General features: G+C 33.2%; 1 protein-coding gene across 1 annotated transcript; it reads left to right on the forward strand.

The window, feature by feature from the left end:
- Window positions 1–9155: 9155 nt before the first annotated feature.
- LOC128670935 (uncharacterized) lies at window positions 9156–20870 on the forward strand. The gene is made up of 10 exons (XM_053746964.2): window positions 9156–9258; window positions 9711–9864; window positions 12017–12147; window positions 13171–13291; window positions 14457–14618; window positions 15329–15428; window positions 16732–16803; window positions 18273–18387; window positions 19145–19245; window positions 20189–20870. The coding sequence occupies exons 1-10, from the start codon at window positions 9173–9175 to the stop codon at window positions 20395–20397; spliced, it is 1251 nt and encodes a 416-aa protein (XP_053602939.1). The 5' UTR covers window positions 9156–9172; the 3' UTR covers window positions 20398–20870.
- Window positions 20871–22041: the final 1171 nt, after the last annotated feature.

Consider the following 22041-nt stretch of genomic DNA (forward strand, 5'->3'; position numbering starts at 1 on the left):
TACAGCTATTTAAAATGAAATTTTTCCCAGCATACCTCTGAAAGGAGAATTGAAATGAAACACATTAATAAGCCATTACGACTCGAACCAAAGATTAACTTTTATCTGGAAAGAGGTAAGTCTTGTTTTGTTTTTTGAAAACCGTACAGACCATCCATTTTACTGAAAACAGCGTATATACCTAGAATCTGTTTTTCTGTTTCATAAAAATTCCGTATTATAAAAATATAACTACCAATATATTAGTGTATTGAGTAAAAAAAAAACAAATATCTATGAAACTAAATATATTAAATTGATTTGTCAGAATTACTACCATTTGAAACGCTGAAATGACATACAAAAAAAATTGATAAAAATTTTGTGTCGATTCGGAAATAAACTGGCATAATTTGTCCTACATTTTAATGGGCTTCGCAGGCTGAATATAAATCACTTCCCATTTTACATGCACAAGGAAAAATGTCAAATAAAATTACGTGCTTCCAGACAATTTTTTTTACGGTAAAAACCATAATTAACACAAACATCGCAGATAGAGTTAGCTACATTTATATAATGCAATTTATTTATATTGTTTTGTTAGTCTATCTTGCTCTTTATTCCCGCTGCTGGGCAAAAGCTTTCCATGGTTTCTGAACTGCGTAAATTCCATTAAATAATAAATGCGTAATTTCTAGAATTCAATTCACATTACATTTTTTTATACCAATGAGCGAGCAAACAAGTTTCACTGGACCATTACTGAATCCAGAATTAAACATATGTTTAACCTTTTGATGATGTTTCCCTTTATTTTTAGAATTAAGCATTAATAAAGAAAATCATTTTCGTTGGATCATCACTCTGGGTCGTTTTTTTCACTCACCTAGGACGTCCGGTCTATGTACTACTAAATCGGAGTAAAACACCCACCCACCACAGTACCCACCACCCAGTATATAAATGGCAATATAAAACGAAATAAAACAATACTGCGACCCAAAAAACGGTGACGTAAGTACATTACCCGGTTTGTGTACTCATGAATACGAAATGGGTTTGACCGGGATATGGAAGAGAGTCGGATTTCACGCGCGTTTAACACAAAGAATAGTATTAATGTTACTGTAGACTTTCCATTATCTTCACTTGCATTATTCAGAGAGATATATAACCAACGCCAAACGCCTTAGAATAGGACCGGATGTCGTATGAGGCGATTAAAGGACATATAGCCCAGCCATTTGATCATGAACGTCATGCCGATTGCAAAATCACAGCCGAGTCTTCAAAATTTTAAAGTTATTTTTTTATACTGACTTGGGGGTTCGCGGCGCCACAACCTCTAACGTTATAAATCAGGAAAAATGAGTTAAAATAAATAACTTAAAATAAATAACTTAAAAAGCACGTGTGACATGTATAACAAATCCATTTAAATAGATGCTTGAGTATTTTCAAAAAACATAATTTCTTGCTTGTTGAGTACCTGCTACTCTCTAATGAAAATACTGTACATCGGCGTGAGACGTAAAGAGATGAATCAGGAATATGAGTTGATGAGAGAGAGAGAGAGAGAGAGAGAGAGAGAGAGAGAGAGAGAGAGAGAGAGAGAGAGATAAACAACACATGAAAAGCATAATAACCTTTTAAATGTAGAAATTGCTAACCGTGGTGACACGTGTCGGCTGCATTCGCGCACTGAGAGTTCAGTAACTTTTTCATTTTTTATAAATCATATTATATACAGTATTTAAATTTAATCCTTAATTTGTGCTGCAAGATATTTGACTCTTCATAATTTTAAAATCACACATAAATGGCAAGCATTCTATAGGTTATGTCTTGTCAAGAAATTTAATATGCAACACGATCTCACGAACATTTTTCACAGGTGAACATACCATAATCCGAATATTCTTATATATTGATGTAGGGAAACCCTAAAAATAAAAACTTTAGAACAAAAATAATGAATATTTCAATCCTAGCAACTCGATAAGGAAAACATCATGCGGAACTCCTTGGTACAATATTTTTTTCTTACAAAAGCTATAAGAGAACAATGGATTTTTTTTAACAATTTTCATTTTAACTCCATTATAAATTATGAAGAATAACGCCTTACAAGTTATAATGAACGGAACTTTGGTATTACTTGGGTAACTTTCTTTTTATTCTATTAGCGAGCCGTATATTAAAATGTATGATGAATTCATACATTAAAAAATTATATGTTCACAAATTTCTATCAGGATTGCTCGTGTTTTGGCAACATCTGGTATCGGAAATAAATGTCACGTCGTCGTTGTGATTTTATTAAAGTCAAATTGAAGGAATATGATCACGTCTGAAAGCGAACGTTTTTATTAATAATAACAGGCTGTTCACCGATGTCGGGGGATGGAATAGGTAAATTAATCTATATTTCCTTATTATCCATACTTATACTATACGCCACAACACATTTTTATACATTTCTTAGCGAAAATTTAAGTAAAAATATTTAACAGACACTACATTAATTAAATAATTTTATTAGAGAGTATTATATATAGGCTTTTGGCGGTGCGCCGTATCTGTCTCGAATCGGTAACTTCAAAGGTGAGGCGCGAACTTATTTTATTAATTAATATCATAGCCACCGCTGTTGCTACGATACGTTGTCTTTCATTTTGCATTTTGAAATGATCTAGATCATGGATCACGGATCATAAGAAGAGCCCTGTGTGCGGTTCGTTGTCGTTCGTGGTCATAGGCCGTGCGTAATAGATCCGCGGAATTACGCACCGTGGGAAGCCACCGTAACGCACTACTCGAGACAAGATGACGTTTATTGAAAAGTCAGCTTAAAAGCGTCGACTGTAGATATACTTTACATTGATGAGAGGTCACAGCGAGCATTCCGCTAATTTGTTATCAATGTGAAGTATGTCTACAGAACTTGTGCTTTAAGGTTCACTTTTCAATTAACGTCATCTTGCCGGGTGGTAGACACGTTCTTACTCATTTCGTTTCATTACTTTTCGGTTATTGTCAGTATTGTAACATTAGTTTCTACATCGAGGATAACCCTTGGATAATACTAGCGGTCCGTCTCGAATTATACACCTAAATCTTCTTCGGGAAAAAAGTCCTTGTAGTTTTTGAGTTTATTGCGAACAGACAGAGACAGATGCGGCAGCGAACTTTGTTTTATAATATATAAGGATTAACAATAAACTCAATTTAATGGCTGAACTTTTCAATTATATACTTTACAATATTCTCCTAGCCGGGACATTAAAATGATATCTATATTATACTTCTGTCATTAAATATCCTAATGGATGATGTATTTAGAGGGAAAGTTTTCAGATTTTAATATCAAGGTGTTCAAGGTTTCAAACTTTTGAAATTATTTGAACATACAATAATTGTATTGGAGTGGGTACATACTAGTATAATGCAATATTTGGATATTTTGCTTTTTAAACCGAAACTGCAATTTTAGATAATAATAAATAAATAAATAAATATATTGGGACAAATCACACAGATTGAGCTAGTCCCAAAGTAAGTTCGAGACTTGTGTTATGGGATACTAACTCAACGATACTATATTTTATAATAAATACATATATAAATAAACATCCAAGACCCGGGCCAATCAGAAAAAGATCGTTTTCCATCATGACCCGACCGGGGATCGAACCCGGGACCTCTCGGTTCAGTGGCAAGAACCTTACCACTGCGCCATCGAGGTTGTTAGATTGGATTAGTAATTCAAAATATATATACTTTATTAACTAATCGGACTTAGATACAATCAACTGAAAATAGCGGCCCAAAGCCGCGAGGGTTTCCGTATGCTTACCTCCAAACTTCAATTCGAAGATGGCGCCCTGTATTGATGATGATTAACTAATCCATTTTTCCACACCAATATTGTACAGAGAAAAGATTTGTCTTTGAATAAACTCAAAAACGACTAGACCGATTTTGATCAAATTTGGTACAGAGACAGACGGCAACACCAGATATGTCACACGCCTACTTTGTAACCTAGAGTGAAATACCACAGTACCCTGTAATTATAATACCCTTCAAACTGGAACACAAAAATTCACGTATGGCGGCAGAAATAAATAAAAATAAGGTAGGAAAATACAAACGACCTTTGTGTAAAACAAAGGTCGTTTGGATTTACCTACCTTAATAACTAACCAGAAATAAATTCTTTCTTAGTGGCATAATCTTGTATGTCCCTGATATGGTAACAAATAAGACCCGTGTCAAAAAACGTGTCACTTCGCTCCCAAAACTTTTATAGATAATAAACTGATCCCCACATATAAAGCAGATGAACACAGGGCAATAAATTCGCTATTTTATTTCCTTTTTTATGAATGCGATTAGTGGGACAGAATTAATGAAAATATAACTCACGGATCTCGAAATTTATCCAAAGAGATCTCTTTGAAAGGATTTACGGAAGGATTTGTTCGTAAAATGTATTTTGCGCCGTTCGACCGACCGGTGTAAAGCTAGCGATAATGATACGATTTTCATTTCGTAGAAATGCGACCAAGGTTTCTCAGCATTTAGTTTGTATTCGTTCAATATGATACACTAGCGGACTATCGTACTAGTAGATCGTCCCGGCTTCGCTCGGGTAAAACCATAACAATTATAAAATTAAACCTTCGTCAGGAATCACATCTATCTATTGGTGAAAATAATCAGTCAGGTACTTTTTGAGTTTATCGCGTTCATACAGACAGACGCGATAGGGGAAATCAGAAAAGAATATTATAAATTTTGAAATCAATTACAAATGTAAATATTCTTAGTGACACTCACAACAGTATGGAAATTAACTAAAAATTAATTTAACTGAAATTATAGTATAAATAAATCACATGACATTAACCAAAAAAAATCTAGACATAGAGAACAGTATTTACGCCAATATTCTGATCAATTTAAGCAGAAAACAATTTTAATATACATCTATATAAGTGCCTTTTATGTGTTCTATAAATAAATTACCATTATTTTTAAATTTAAAGTGAGATTTAAGCATTATTAAACTTGAACGCTTGTTATTCGCTACGCTACGTTTTCTAAATAAAATTCGAAATTGTCAACGTAGTTACATTACACGAAACGAACCTGCTATATTAAAATCTATTTTTATATACTTGCAAGTGTAAATTCATGTTAATTCAACTCAAGTACTCATCGGTCATCGAAAAGGTTTCATTCCACTAGACTTTAAACGCTGAATTTGCTATTAAATTTCGCGTTCAAATAACTTACCCCTTTAGTAAGTTTTTTTTATTAGTTTGTCTTAGTTTTTAGGGTTAAATATACGAAATATGAAACTGATTTTTCCACCTAACTTTTCAGTCTCAGCTTGTAAATATTTGCATGTTTACATAAATGCAACTGATATTAGCTAATTATATTTTTGTATATGTAAATACAATTACCATTATATAATTCATATTAAACGACACAACATGCCGAACCACGCATTTGTCGAAATATATTTTTTTATCACAATTTTATTTAGAACATATAATTAATCACTATAACTTCACGCCAAGTTTTTCCGTTAAATTGAAAGTTTCTCCATTAGTTAATATTGTTTCTATAATTAGGTATACTTCAATTAACATTCAGTATTTTTTTACTATTAGCTCATTCGACTCTTTGTTCGATCAAAACAAATACGAAATAAGATTTTAATAAAGATATTTTCAAAATGAATCAATTTAAAAAGAAACATCAAAGGTATGTTTGTGGTTTTTTATACATCAATAGATAATTTTTCGCTCTCTATCGCACTATCCGCGTTTGCCACTAGCGCAGAGGAGCTGGCCTTTTTTTTTTAAATACCTATTTCGCAAAAATCGAATCGCTAAAGCCTAGCGATTCGATTTTTGCGAAATAGATCTTAATTATTCTTCTGCTAATATGATTATCTTCATCTCATTATATACATAATTGCGTAACGTAAGCTTTCCTTTCGTCCTATTCTCAAGCCTAAATAAATATACACGATTTCTCAGAAGGTTGCTTCGATGGTAATTGTTGCTATCGGAATTAATATAATATTAATAGTTTCAATTAATATTAGTGTGATTGTTTGTATTGTACAAGCTAATCAAATCCAATCATATTCAGATAATTTATTAAGAAATTAGACCTTCCCAGGCAGTTTACACGTCAAATTTTATATAATATACAAAATACTGGCTTAAATGTTATTAATATTAGATATAGCTATATATTTTGTTATTATTTTATTTATCTAAATATAAAGTTAACCTTTTGTAGGACACTTTACGTCTACAGACATTAAAACAATTAAACTTCTTTTGTATCTCGTTTAGTGTTCGTGAAAGGGTTAAGAAAATGTAATTAGCTGCTAAGGAATTAGGTTTGTTTTAAATGTTAAAATGTTGTTATGTATGATTGTTATAATGTTAATTCAATTAACTTTAATCTTTTTGTCTTCTAATATGGGGGAGCAAAGGTCTAAACCTTTAATTATACTTTTGAATGTTTAATTAAAAGTGAGTTTCTCTTGTCTTTTCTTATCTCATCATTACGAAATTCTTATCACCCACCTTCTTGTTTTTTCAGACTTTAATTTTATGAAAAAGGAATTTGATATTAAAAAATTGAAATTAATCTCGTGAATAATGCAGCTATCTCGGGAAATTTCGGCATAGCTTGAATTTAGTTTTAAACAACGACTATACGTTTGCTCTCATTCTTTTATGCTAATATCCATGCCCGATTTTCATGTAATCGAAGTTAACTTCATAACTTTTCTCCAATTTTATTCGATGGTTTTAAGCAAATTTTACAAATTAAAAAAATCGATCGATGTGTTCGCTCAAAAGTTCGTAACGGCGATTTTTTGAGGTATTCCTCGAAACGCCACAGTTTTGAAGCGCTCCTAATGAAGCGCTCCTTTTTTATTCCCTCGAAGCGCTACTTTTAGTGGCGCCTCCGAAAACAATTAAAAATATTTCAATTTTATTCCACATTTAAAAACAGTGAAGAGTTTATATTCTTCACTATTTTTAAATGTGGGTGTTTATAAATGTGTTTACTTATATAACGTAATATTTTATATTGATGATTTTTAAAAACTCATTTGTGGATCTTCATCGTTGAAGTTGCTTAACCAAAAGTACGAAATTGACAGATAAGTACGAAAATGTGTATTCAAAAAGTAACATTTATTCAAAGAGGATGTTATTTATAAATAAAACGCTCAGATATAAATAATATGCATATATAATAATCATATTGAAGCAGGACTTACATAACAATTAAAAGATAACTGAATGTGGCGGTGGTGTAAATACTGTTTTATACATATGTATCATTTGAAATGATTAACTTTGTGAAACGTAATACAAATATGTAATACAAATGTAATGCAAATCATAGCAAAAACAGCCGGTAACAAGACGTCTTACGATATAAATCAAAAACGAATAAGTAAGTGAGAAGGCAAATTATATAACATAAGGTGACATCTAGCCTGTTTAGTCAACGGATCGATAAGACCCTAATCATAGGAGTGAATAAAATTTAAATATTTTTAATCGATATTCGAAGCGCTACTAAAAGGAATAAATAAGTTGCGCTTCATTAGGAGCGCTTCAAAACTGTGGCGCTTCGAGGAATTTTTATATTTTTAGGTATAGCACTGTTTTTGCAGAAACAGTGCTATATATACCTTCAGAAATAATTGTAGAAAACTGATGACGTGAACTGGGATTGCGTGGGAATTAGGCCTCAATTAAGTTAAACCATCCGTTACACAACTGTGATAGTCGCATCAAATTCCATCCAGTAGTTTTTGCGTGATGCGCGAGCGAATATACAGACGGACAAGAATTCTTTGAATAAAATGTCTTGGGTTCTATTAGTGCCGTAAAGGTCCCATAATTATTTTCTTAATATATATTCTTAATATATATATACTATGTAAAGTCATGGGCTATTTTTAGTTTTATATGTCTTCGACTTGCTAATTCTTTTGATCACTTATATCCCTCTACAAAGGAGCGTGGAAAATGTAAAATAAAGGAAACAATTTTCCTTTCCCTAGAAAATACAGTTGGTTATTCTTAGAACTGAGTTCCTTTGAGAGTTAATTCGGTTTGATCTACGTACAGATTATCTTGATTTGGCACATAAGCGATTAAATCATCCTGGTAAAGTACGAAATCCACAACTGTTTATGTGGCAACTGAGCTTCTACATGCCAAATCAATAAATCGAGGTGATTATTGGTATCAATTAGTATCTATAGAGCTACCAAAAATGATTCTGTCCAACTATCTATAAAGTTTGGAGAGCTTGAGACTATTTTTTGCCGTAGGTGGCATCGCAGGTAACAGCTAACACAATTACAATAGACCTACTAATATTATACTACCCTACTAATGTGAATATTTGTGAGGATGTATGTTTGCATGTGAGTATGTATATTTGTTACACTTTCACGCAAAATATATACTGGACGGTTTTTTACGAAATTCGCTACACGGGTAGAATATATCCTGGAATAACACGTAGGTTACTTTTTACCTCGAAAATCCCACGGGCGCAGCTAGTATGAGATAATTTTATCAAAGTTAATCAAAAAAACTTTCAGCGCGCCGTCCCAGAGGAGAATATTAACGTCAATATTTAAAGATTATTGCAAAAACTGTAGTCTCCATGGTTTCTACTATTTCTACAAGAGTTCTAACAGTGTGGTACATTTCGTGTGGAGCGTTATCATATTGGGTAGTGTTGTGCTGTGCGGATATCTGGATATGATGATTTTCCACAAATTCGTCAAAGAACCAACACTCACTGTGGTATATATTTTATAAATACGAATATTTTATCGAGTAAATTATCACACACGATTCTAAACAGCATTATTCGTCATATCTTCTTAAATACTTATCAAGCAACATGCTTTGTCGTCACAGAAAATTTGCTCGCTGACCTAGCAGCACTTCTACGCCGTAGAGTCTCTACGACGTCGAGCTTCTACGACGATTGTGCCTCGTCATATGAATGTTCGTCAATAATATTAAAAGTAAAGTAAGTAATAAGTAAAGTAAATAAATGCATCGTAGTTAATCGTCATTATCGATGGTTTCAGGTGGAGTCTACTCACTATCCTATGTCGGAGGTGCCTTTCCCAGCAGTCACAATATGTGACCCCGACGTGGTATACGGGCCCAGTACTGAAAATATTACGAAGATCTTGTGAGTTCCTATTGTTTTCTTTTTCTACCAGATTGGTTAGAATCAGTATTGTCAGCCTATTGATTGCATCTACCATACTGTATGGGTTGCACCGTCAACTTTGACGTTGACTTTAACTTGCGCATAAAAACGCAAGGTATGCGCCGCTGAAGATTTGTCTAAACGTCAGCGTGATATTGAGATGAGATTGTGAGAAACCGGAGAGGAAGACGTAGCAAGAAACGGGACAAAGCACGTACCGTGATCGGGACTGGACTTTTACCAGTCTTACCGAATATGCGATAAAATGATGGTATTTCAATATGTTTAGAAGTTAAAGTTGCGCGGGGGAAGCCGCGGACAAAAGATAGTCATGTCATATAATTCTTCGGAGAAATAAATCACAATTAACACCAAAATATAAAACTATATGATGGTATCCGACAATTTATATGTATACGCAAAAATTGCAGATCGTCTCGAGGGTACAACTCATCACAAATCAGCGACTTCTACCTGAGTTTCACAGCGATCAACGATATCGGATACAGCCCTCCGATGTACTTGAAAAAAATGCACGGAATGCTCGAAGGGCTGAATTTACCTCTTAATGCACTTTTGAATTTGGTAATTTGATATTTGTTAAATAAACTTTAATTTTCCAAGTCTATCTTTATCGATAGTGCTTTTGCAAACACTAGTATCAGATTCTTTCAAGTCATCTAAAGGCAACTAACATGAGTTTTACAACTATCCACCGCAACTATAGTGACAAGTAGGTAGTCCCACATATAGTAACCTAAATGATACGAGTGTACTGATTTCCTCTCGATATTTTCCTTCACCGAAAGCAACTCTCGACAACGAAACGAAACAACTAGAGAGAACTTATCTTTAAATTAATGTTAATAATGATATGATCTTGTATTGAATCAGTTACCTAACCAAATTCTATATAAGCACAAAAATATTTAAAAGGAAAAAGAAAGCTATCAGTAGAATAGTTATGATGTAATACTGCGTACTTGTCTCCGGACTTGTGACTGACTCAAATGAAAGAATTTCTCTGTTAGAGACCAGAACTTCGTTGTATTGCCTACACATTCTGACTAATGGGTTATAAAAAGAAGTTTTGTTTGCGTAAATTTGAAAAATACATGATGATTAAAAATACATGAACAACTACAGATTTATCCCATGCAGAGATCTCACAGTCAATCGGATAAACGTATCGTTAAAAGTTTTTTACGGAAAGTTAGAAAATGTTTTTTCTGCATATTATTACATTCAGAAAATAACTGCTGTTCAGCTTTCCTATAAAAACAACAAAAAGAAATATAAAGATACAGATTAAAATTTGACGACCTCGGTGGCGCAGTGGTAAAGTCTTGCCACTGAACCGCGAGGTCCCGGGTTCGATCCCCGGTCGGGTCATGATGGAAAATGATATTTTTCTGATCGGCCCGGATGCTGGATGTTTATGTATATATATATATATGTATATATAAATATATATATATTTGTTATAAAAATATAGTATCGTTGAGTTAGTATCCCATAACACAAGTCTCGAACTTACTTTGGGGCTATCTCAATCTGTGTTATTTGTCCTAATATATTTAATTATATTTATCATCATCAAATAAATCTGTCCAATTAATTCTCTCCATGCGCCTCCAGCACCACATTTCAAAAGCATTGTAAACGCATTCGATCCTTCTTTAGCAAAGTTCACAGCTCACTGCCATACAACGCAATACTCCAAACATATGTTTTAATGAGACGTTTTTTCAAGCCTGTTTTAATTTTCGAACTAAATAAATGTTTTTTGTCATTATAAGGTCTTTTCGCCATAGATGTTCTAGCTATTATATCTGATGTACACCTGGTGTCATTACTAATAATACCGCCTAGATATGTGAATTTATCAACTTGTTCTATTGTCTTATTGTCTAGTTTTATCTGTTGTATTGAACTACTATTTCTTGTTACATGCATAGTTTTAGTTTTCTTAATATTTGTTTCTAAACCTATTTCTTGAAATGCCTCATTCATTTCTTTAAGCATTCTTTCTAATTGTTCACTATTTTATCGTATCGTGTCCCACGCGACGGCTGCAATATCGTCTGCATATCTAATAAAATATTCTGTTTCCCCATTAAATTTTACTCCACCTTATTTATATTTAGATAAAATTAGTATCGTGTATGCACACTGTAATTAACTGCAACTCAGTGCAACATGGCAACATAAGACGACATCTGATAACATTCTTCAACTCTGTTTTAATTTTTGTTATCGGATGTTGCTGAGTACGTTGATCAACAACAACGTTTACAACAGTTACCAGACTGGCACAAGTCCAATAGAACCTATATCAGGAGCTAGTCTCTTCACAAAGACTACATTCTTTTTGCGATAGTTACGTACATTTAGTTTTAGTATTAGTGCTGAAATTGTGAAGAATATATTTTTAGCAACATTCACGTAACTACCTAACATGTAAGTATGTTTAGTCAAGCGTACCGTTTGCTATTAGGCTAAAGCTGAAAACCAGTGTGCCACATCACTGGCCTTCCACGCTGAGGTTTAGCCTTTATGCACTACTACAGCACATACAGGAGGATTTGACCTCCTGAATTTTAGATATAAGTTCGTGTAAACCTTGTTTAATATGTATGTATTTATTTCTGTTATGATTGTTTTAACTTTGTGTAAACATTTGTCAAATTTGTCGCCTGTATGTATCTATAACATTTGATCTAAGTACGTCTTTCAGCTGAAGAAGCCTTGTGACGTGATGCTGGTGAGCTGCACCTGGCGGTCCAAGGTTCACAACTGCTCCACTATGTTCAGAGAGGTTTTCATCTTGTCTAGCTACTGTTGCCAGTTCGACATGACACATTTCCAGTAAGTCAAGACACGTTTCACTACTTTCTGATAAATTATTATGGTTTAATCTGACATACTAATGGACAGTTGTGTAAAGAAAAGGCAGTATGCCGCTATATTATGCGGCCGACCACATTATTTTTAAATGAGGATTTGGTAAGGAATAAGAAGAAGTATCTGATAAATTAACTGCTAGATAATCTACCAGCTGATAGGCTAGCTAATCCAATCCCTTATACTCGTGAAATATTATTTTTAACGCAATCTGTTCGATATATTAATGTTTCATGTATCAGATACTTTATCAGTAAGCGCTAATACAAGCTCAAATCGCGACATTTTTTTTATATGACCATGCGTGCAAATCTACAATCCCATTGAAGTAATGGTGTGAGGCACAGCTAGTATATGCAAATGCAGTAAAATGTTAAAGAATAACAAAAAATATAATTTTTAAATTTTAACTTTGTGTACATTTAAAATTCGTAGTTAACAAGTCTTAAATAAGCGAATAAATTTAATGTACAATCAAATACAGAAATATGTTTAATTTTATTACTTTTTAAAACCACATTATTTTTATTTTATGCTCAAATGAAACTTTAAATCCTTGGATTTTACTGCATTTTATCTGCAATCACGCAAAGTGCCCGAAACGAATTCTAGTGGCTTCAATAAAGATTTTTAATTTATTTCATTTCTATTGTGACACTATTACATAGGAAAATTTTATTAATACATAGTTTTTTCTCAAGCGATATCGAAAATTTTAACATACAAGTAATTTCCGCATTCTCAGAATTTATCAAAATTAATCTTAATCAAAGAAGTAAGTACCCTATGTGTTAATCCAAGGTATCTTTAATAACGAATACCTCAAATTACGTAAATAATTAATACCTCAAATTACAATCTCAAAAATTGACCCAGCGGTTTAAGCATGAAGAAGTAACAAACATACAAACTTTCGCCTTTATTAGTGGGATAATATTGAAACTTTTTAAAAATTAACATCAACCATGTCCAACTACCCCATTGCAGGAGAAATGCTCAAAGCAATACCAACTTTATTTCTGGGATGTCGCCGAACGAAGCTCTGGAAGTGGTCGTCAACGGAAGAAAGTATTTACCCAATGGCACCACTGAGGAGGGTCATCTTTTGGTAAACATATTTCCATCACTGTCATTCTCGCGAGGTCTGGACTGGTCCTCTTTGTTATTGTTAATGCTTTTATTTTCTATCAGCTGTCAAGTTTTCTTCTCTCTTAGTCGCCTCGTACAATATCTAAAGAAAGTACACATCACATTGAAAATAAATCCCTATTATTTACCTGTAGTAAATTAAAGTAAATCGTATTGGTTGCAAAAAATAATACAATATTCGAACTAGACATAATATTTGAATATATGAGACGTTTAGTAGAAAGAGTTGAAATTATAATAATTGTTATTTAGGAATTATTCATATGTCTGGTTATCCAATGCATATTCTAGGATCTAAACATATATAATATATCTGTTTTGAAAGAACGACCCGCTAGTTTCAAGATAATTCCCAAAACACACAAATTTATAAAAACTAATTTAAATAAACAGTTCCAAACAAAAAATCTGACAAAATATTTACCGATGTATTTTTACGCCAAGCCTAAAACAACATTATAATGTATTTCAGAGCAGAATGTGATCGATCGTGACGCAGTGCAAATACAAATCATCCTTATCAACTGGGGTGTTTTTGTTGACACAGCATTGAATACCCTAACCTACTTTTTGCCCCGGGCTAAACTCTCAACCAGTAATCTTTAAAATCCTTTAACAAAAATTATAGGATAAAATAGTATCATTTCTCTGTTCTCGAATAAGCTATTGTAATCACTAGGGTTTTATTCAAGTCGCCCTAAAACATCTGACATGATATTAATCTAAAAAAATTTTAAAGGATTTTTAAAATCATTAATTTAATTTCGACTTGATAATCGAAAACCGTGTTTTCCTGAATTAATGACGGGTTATATATTATGTTTGAATCTCTAATGTATTAGTATTAGCATAGCATAGCATAGCATTTCTTGATTGTTTTGTTGATTTTACATTCTAAGTAGAAGAAGAAACTGGCACATTATATAGCTTTAGGCAGTAGTTTTATAAAGGGACAATAAGAGAGAAAAACTATAATTTTGTTTCTTTGATATAACTTTATTGTAAGATAAAGCACAACGAAATAAAAAATAAGTTTTCACACAGCCTTCTACACTTTAGTGTGTCATTCTTACTCATAATAATGTAAAATTTTACCGATATCTATTAGGTATCATATATTTCAGGTTTACGTCCTCGACGAGCAAGATACCATAACTTTCCTGGACCACTCCTTGACAATCACTCCGGCTACATTATTCGATATCAATGTTGATGTCTGGATGATCGATTCTTCGGAATACGTTAAAGCGTTGAATGTGAAGAGCAGGGGGTGTATTTTGAAAACGGTGAGAATAACTTTAGATGATTTCCCGTGAATGGTGTATCTTGAAGTCAACGAGGATATGACAATTGTGTAACAATGAAGGATACTGAAGAATGTGCGTAGTTGAGAAGATCAATCATCAAGCATTTAAAAACGTTGTTCTTGTCGGTGGAGCTGCCTCCATTTACCATCATCTGCCATTTTAACCTATACGACTTGACCACTACCCCTTCAACTGATCCATGAACGCTGTACATGGCTTACCTTTCCCTCTTCGAGCTATATAACAGTGTAGAAGAAAAAGTAATAAAATAGTTCCTAGTGTTACGTTGGTTTAGGTCTTGGGAAGCAACAAGGAAATCATTCTGATGAAAGATTTCCATCGGAGAAGTAGGATATATGTTCTTGGATTATTATTGCTCAGTTATCCATTCGAGGCAGTGATAATTCAATAGACGTTAAAAAATATGTACAAAACAAAAGAAATTGTTTTTAATACCACCGTGAATAAAAATAAAAATAATTTGAAATGTTTAATTTAATGATTTTTGTTTATTAATTGAAAACAGTGTACTCATTATAATATTAATTCAATTTTTTTTTTATATTTTAATTTTTGACTTCTTATATAGGTCGATTATTTATATTGGGTTCGTTTGGAACTTGTCCTTTTAGGAAATGACCCTTTTCAGAAGAATTACATAGTTTAAGCGGTTTTTTTTTTACTGCCAGGATCCCACTTACGGCACTGGCTTCTACCACGGCTGTATGGCTGCTACCGTTATGAAACATGTCAGCGAAATTTGTCGATGTATACCTTACAACTTTAAGTGTAAGTACTTCCTTTTTTTCATCACTTATCTCTCACTAGGTTTAAGAACTGGGATTTAAGGAAAAATCAATTTTTATATTAACGTTGCGCATTTTTGACGACTTACGCATTTTTGATCAGTGTGCGTAGTGCGACTTTGCAATTCACATCTCACCATCGAATCGATTCGCAGTGCGACGCAGCTAACCAGTCACAATGCTCCACTGTGACGCAGCGACAACCACACCGTAATGTGATTGGTTCGCTGTGCCTCACTTCGAAACGATTCAATAGTGAGAAGTGAAATGCATACCCGCACTTCGCCCTCAGGTCACGTGTCTTGTGATCTAATCTATCACAAAAAGTGCACAACGCCGCTAAAGAAGTTTTCACTTCAAAAATAAAAAAAATATTTTCTTTCAACACACTGGAAAACATTGGATAACATATACAATAATATTAAATTAATTTAAAAAAGTTATTTAAAAATGCCACCCCGAATCGTACCCAGCTCAAACGTGACTAGTTATTAGTAAATTTTATATTAGTACTATTAGTCGACTGACTATAATGCTTCCTACGTTTCCATGTTAAATAGCTATAAATTAAAATGTAAGTTCCGAACTCAACATGATAAAATGTGACTTGTTGAGGTCGTATTGTTGATATCTGTCCTGATGCGAACAAGTGAAGTTGATAATACCTAAGTAAAATATTAATTTTAAAGTTTTAGGTATTAACTGTATAACAAAGGTAAACCACAGAGTGCCATTATAAAGTTCATTAACTACGAATCTGTACAAATATCACAAAACAAACGTCTCTCAGGTGGAAATTAGTTGTTCGTCGTTTCTCAGAAGTTAATTAAATTGAGCAAATTGTGAAGTTAGTTACTCATTTACAGCAAATACTTAGGTAATAAAGCAAGGACTCTGAAGAGAAGTACTAGGTACATTTAGCTTTCTGACAAATTTGATATTTTTACTGGAAAAGGAAAGAAAAACAAAACAGAAAATCAAAATTAAATAGATAGCGAGCATAATGAAGGAAGGAAGGAAGGAAGGAGGGAAGGAAGGAAGGAAGGAAATAAGAAAGGAAGGAAGGAAGGAAATACGGAAGTAAGGAAGGAAGGAAGGAAGGAAGGAAGGAAGGAAGGAAGGAAGGAAGGAAGGAAGGAAAATCAATTTATTTGGTACACAGCTTCTAATAAAACACGTGTACGCACACGCGAAGATGTATTTGTGAGAGAGAGACATTTACAAACACTTTTTATATGAAATACCTGAAATAATAAGGCTTTAATGGATACAATTATGTATTTCAGGGAGCGACCTCAACGTCGACATCCGCAAACAATGCTCGTGGGAACGCCTCGCGTGTATTTACGAAACTACCGGTAAAAAAAAACTTGTATGACAATTAACTTTTTCTATAATATTTTTCAATCTCTTTTCAAAATCAAAATCAAATCATTTATTCAGAAATTAGGCCTTCACAGGCACTTTTTCACGTCATATTCTAAATTAAATGATGTTTACCAAAGCTACAACTAGCATTTCGGAACGACCACTACTGAGAAGAAATGCTGAATATCTTTTTAAGTACTAATTCTTATTTTAATGAAGTCTTTCAATTGACCTTACATGATATACCTAGAAATTTTTTCACATCTTTCACAATATGATTAAATAATATGTGTATATGGTACCTATATGTTTGTTTGTTTTTTTTTTTATTTTTGATATAACAGTCAATTATTCTTTCAAAGTTTTTATTATTAAAAATAAAATTCGACATCAGTCAAAATTCAAATTCAAACTCAAAATTCTTTATTCAATTTAGGATGATATACATCACTTATTGACGTCAAAAAATTACTTAAACTAAGTCTACTGTCGGCTTCCAAAGCGCAGGTGAAGAAGAAGCGGCGCAACAAACTTCACGGCAGCCTTCAGTGTTGGCAATTAACACACTCTAAAAGAAAGTACCTCGCGTACTCTCTGTGACTTGAAACACCTTTAAAAGAAAATTTCGTAACTTGTTTGGGTAGCTAATTTTGTCCTTGAATAAAATATAAAATTACTTTGCACAATATTGAGAAACTTGGACTCTGTACCAAGTTTTGTTTAACGGCAAAAGTATTTCACTGAAACCTTGTCTGAACTCTTAAGCTTAATGTCACTTCGGAGGAAGTAAAAAGATATGGTGGACTTAGGTAAGACTTGCACTTGAAGAATTTTAGTTTTAACTCGTCCAAAATGTATGAGATTTTGTGTTAAATCCTAGATAAAAGCCACGCCATGCTACTTTGTGCTCCGTCACGATGACGTTCGTGGACGGATCAACGGAGAACAACGTAGAAATTGTATGATGTTTCGACATACGTCTACATCGATATTTACAACCCTTTAGAGAGTTGAAAATATCGATAAGATTACTAGGATTACTAGAATCGATAAAATTACTACTTATTTTTTTTGTTTTAATGAACAATAAATATTTCCCTTTTTCACCCCCGACGTAAAAAGAGGGGTGTTATAATAAGTTTAAGGTGTTTGTCTGTGTATCTGTCTGTGGCATCGTAGCTCCCAAACGGATGAACCGATTTTTGTTTAGTTTTTTTTGTGTCATAATGTTATCTCGAGTGTTCCGAGTCATGTTTCAGTAAAATCGGTTCAGCCGTTCAAAAGTTGTAGCGAAATGAATATTGAAAGTCAGGGTTTTTTTTAATTTGTCTAACGATTTAAACTTGTTATTTACGATAGGATTAGGACAAATAATTGTAACTTTTTTGATTGCTTCATGAGAAATTTACTTATTAATTGTTTGTTAGATTATTCCAATTAGTTCTCAAACGCCTTTCAGATAGGGTGCTTGGCAACATGAAAGGTATAATAGCCGAAAGTGATTGTTACCAGCGCTGTGACTACGTGCAGTATGACACCGACGCTAAGTACATACGGCAGCAGAGAAGATTTCAGTGAGTTCTTCTTCATATTCATTTTCTTATATCCTCATGTGTTCCATCTAGCATTTTGGGTCTGTGCCGCGAAAAGTTAGGGCAGCATAAAAATATACTTTTGAAATCTAAAAATTCTGCTATGATTATATTGTTTTATGTCAACTCTTCTTGGGAATGTTATTGTTGCCAATCAATGATCAAGGTTTAGCAGACTCCGGGCTCTGACGCTCAACGGCTGAGGAAGCAACCAGGAAAAATCTAGGATGAGAAAGATAATGACCAAAATTATATGTTTTTAATTCGCCAATATTGAAGATATAGATTGGTCCTATTTTGGGGCGGGAACCACACATTTTTATTTATAACTGTCGATAAGCTATCCAAGATGCCAAAATCCTCATTCAAGCGAAGATACAAGGCACAGTTAGTATATTTAGGTTGGATATATAAAATAGAGGAAAGCTAGCTTTCTGTTTCTGACATACCTATTATCACCGTAAGAATATTACAATTCCACCTGCCACAATCACGTATCCTTGTCCGACCGTAATATTAACACAGTGTATTGCAGGCCTTAGTGCGAGAATGATTTTCACTTTACATTATCGAATCTTTTCTTAGTGAAACACATTCAACCAGTCACATTACGAAAACTGTCGTTGCGTCAGAATGCCACACTGTGATTGGTTAATTGTGTCTCGCTGCCAATATGGTCGATAGTGATTCTTATTAAATTGCAAGCTCGCACCAAGACCCATGAAATTATATGCCGCAGTGACCTATCAAATGGCTACTCGAAGATAAGCGTCCACTTCAATGACGACATATGTCTCAAGTACCGGCGCGAAGTGCTCTACACTTGGGACCAGGTGTTAGGTATTTATCATAGAACCTTTATTATCTTATACTTATACTGATACTGGATGACAGTGCATTATTATGATAAGAATGACCTGATGGTGCCACCCAAAAACGGCTCCAGACGTTGGAACACCTCAACGGTTAACTGTAACGGTTTCTTCCCACGCATTGAATGCAATAAAAGCTTGTATCAATAATGACATTTTTGAAAAAAATCTTGTTGTTCTATTTTTTTTAAGTTTTAAACTATCTCATTCTAACATTTATTAATACAGAAGTTATACCTAAATGTAAGTTTTTTAAGTTAACGGAACTTTATCATGAAAGATAAAGTTCGCTGCATGTAATTTACAAAATAATGAAGATTGATTAGAGTGAAAGCTATTGTGCCCAGTGACTTTCGCATTTATTATACATTTAGTTTCAATGATAAATGTCTAAAAGATTATAAGAGATACATTATTTTAATTTTACTTAGCCTTCATTTAACTTGCAATGTATGTATGTATGTTCGGGTGGAATATTGTAACTCAATTTTGAAGCAGATATCATCAACCGATTGCGCTGAAATTAAAAGCACATGTTTAGTTTGAATAACAATGCATTATTATGATAACCATGAGCTGGTACACCCAGGAAGTGCTCTGGACAAACTGACTGATGATTTTGTTGAAATTTAACATAATTAGAGATAAACAAAACCTTCAGAACAAGCGTAGCCTATCGCTAAAAAACGTGGACAAATTCGAGGGTAAACACTAGCACAGACGGATGTATAAAAGGTATGCTAGGTAGTACTAATCAAATCTGCATGTGTACTTACACATGCAGATTGATTTTCGCTTACTTAGTGTAAACACTCGAAATAGGTATGAAATTTACCTACTTATGTTAAGAAAAATAATATAAAACATATGGAATACGCTCACAGAACTTGTATCTTATTTTATCTTTTCAGCAAATTTGGGAGGGATTTTCGGTTTATGCCTTGGTGGTTCCGTGATAAGTCTGATAGAACTGGTGTGGTTCATATTCGACATATTGATCAACACAATAAACAACTATTTCAGAGGGAAAGGCGATGCGCGGTCCATAGTCTATCAGAACTCAATGATGATATCTACAATCGACAAATATAATGTTGGCAAACTTAAGTTCAGTAATTAATTAGTCGGGTAAATACCCACTAATTAATTACTTAAAGACAAAAATTACTCATTAAGTAATAACTTACTATTTCGAATTAAAATCGTAATAATATTTATTGTTTGAGATTTTACAACTAATTAAAACTAAGCTACTCCGTGAGCTAGCTAAGTTTACGGTGGACGTATCCCCGGTTCAGGAAAACGATTACGTCCACTGAAAAATAAGCTAAAACTACGTTGGGTCATACGGACCGGTTTGTACAAGTTCGACTTAACTGGGCTATTTTAAGTAGCTTAGCTAACATAGTTCGCATGCATGAAAAACAGGCTTAAATACGTATAGCTAAGCTAAACATAGCTGACGGTGGACGATAGTATATGCCCTATTACTAGAAAGTTGTTATGTAACTTTTATGTAAGAAATTGCTAGCTACAAAAATGTGTATGAAGAAAATATCTTAAACCTAATATTTAACTTGTATAGGTAAAAGCCGACTTATATTAAGCTTGAATTAAATGTTTCTATAAATACTTACAAAATTGTTTTATTGAATATGTCTTATCTATTAGGTAAATAAACCTTTTGTTAAACGAATATAATTTTTTTTTTAATAAAAAATAAATGAGCCAATTTTGATTACATCTGGCACAGAAATATACTAGGACGACAGGAATAAACACTTGCTATATATCGTATCTCGTCATCTATTATCGGAAGAAAATTTAATAAGAAGTTGCAGGCGAACCTAAGTTATCTAATAAAACCAAACCTTATACAAACAAAGGCTATAACAGGATACAATACCAAAGTTCGGCTCTTGACTTAGGTTCTGTGTGTTTTCGGTCATAATTGTCTTGGCTGTTTGAGTTCGTGTATCCCTGACTTTTGTTTCACAAATATCAATTCTGCTGGCGGTAACACGTATACGGACTCGCATCCTGGCGTGTTACCAGTTTTTTGGTTGTTCTTGATAAGACTCCTTCGTTTAAGACCTACATTTGTAAATGGTATCTTTGAAGTAAAGGCTGCGGTGAAGTTTGTTGCGCCTCTTCTACCACGCCTGCGCTTTGGAAGCCGGCGGAGGCTTAAGTAAAATTTTGACGTCAATAAATATAGTATCATACTAATTTGAATATAAAAATCATGAATTTGAATTCTCCCCCGTTTGAAACGATTTTTGTTTATATATATATTAATATTGTAAAAAAAATCATTACAGCTGGTAAAAGGATTCTTATAGGCATTGTGTAACCGTGAAATTTATATCTTACTTAATAGGATTATAAAAAGTAATTATATTAGCTACAGTATTAATTATTTTTAAGATAACAAAACAAACAAAGGTTAACGTAAAATTTATAAGTATTTCCTGTAATTTGATAATTTCTTAATTAATTTGACAACTAACATGTTACAGCCGACGTTGATTAACACTTCGTCCTAATTACCGCGGAAAGCCAAATTTAAACCGAATTTATCAACTGTTTATTCTGAAAATGAGGTAAACAAAATAACAGACGGTCAAACAAATTTTGGATACACATATTTGCACATAAACGACAAGAGCAGACAACTGTACGGTGATAAAATGTAATTTTATTGCGAAATACATCTAATGAATTATAAATTGAAACATTTAAACACAAATTAGAGTTCTACAGT

The sequence above is a fragment of the Plodia interpunctella genome, chromosome 6 (genome assembly GCF_027563975.2).
Source record: "Plodia interpunctella isolate USDA-ARS_2022_Savannah chromosome 6, ilPloInte3.2, whole genome shotgun sequence".
Lineage (NCBI taxonomy): Eukaryota > Metazoa > Arthropoda > Insecta > Lepidoptera > Pyralidae > Plodia > Plodia interpunctella.

Coding starts and splice junctions, on each gene's coding strand:
- LOC128670935 (XM_053746964.2), top strand. CDS start 9,173: ATGTCGGAGGTGCCTTTCCCAGCAGTCACAATATGTGACCCCGACGTG. Junction 9,259..9,710: donor GAAAATATTACGAAGATCTT/GTGAGTTCCTAT, acceptor CAAAAATTGCAG/ATCGTCTCGAGGGTACAACT. Junction 16,804..18,272: donor GTGTATTTACGAAACTACCG/GTAAAAAAAAAC, acceptor AACGCCTTTCAG/ATAGGGTGCTTGGCAACATG.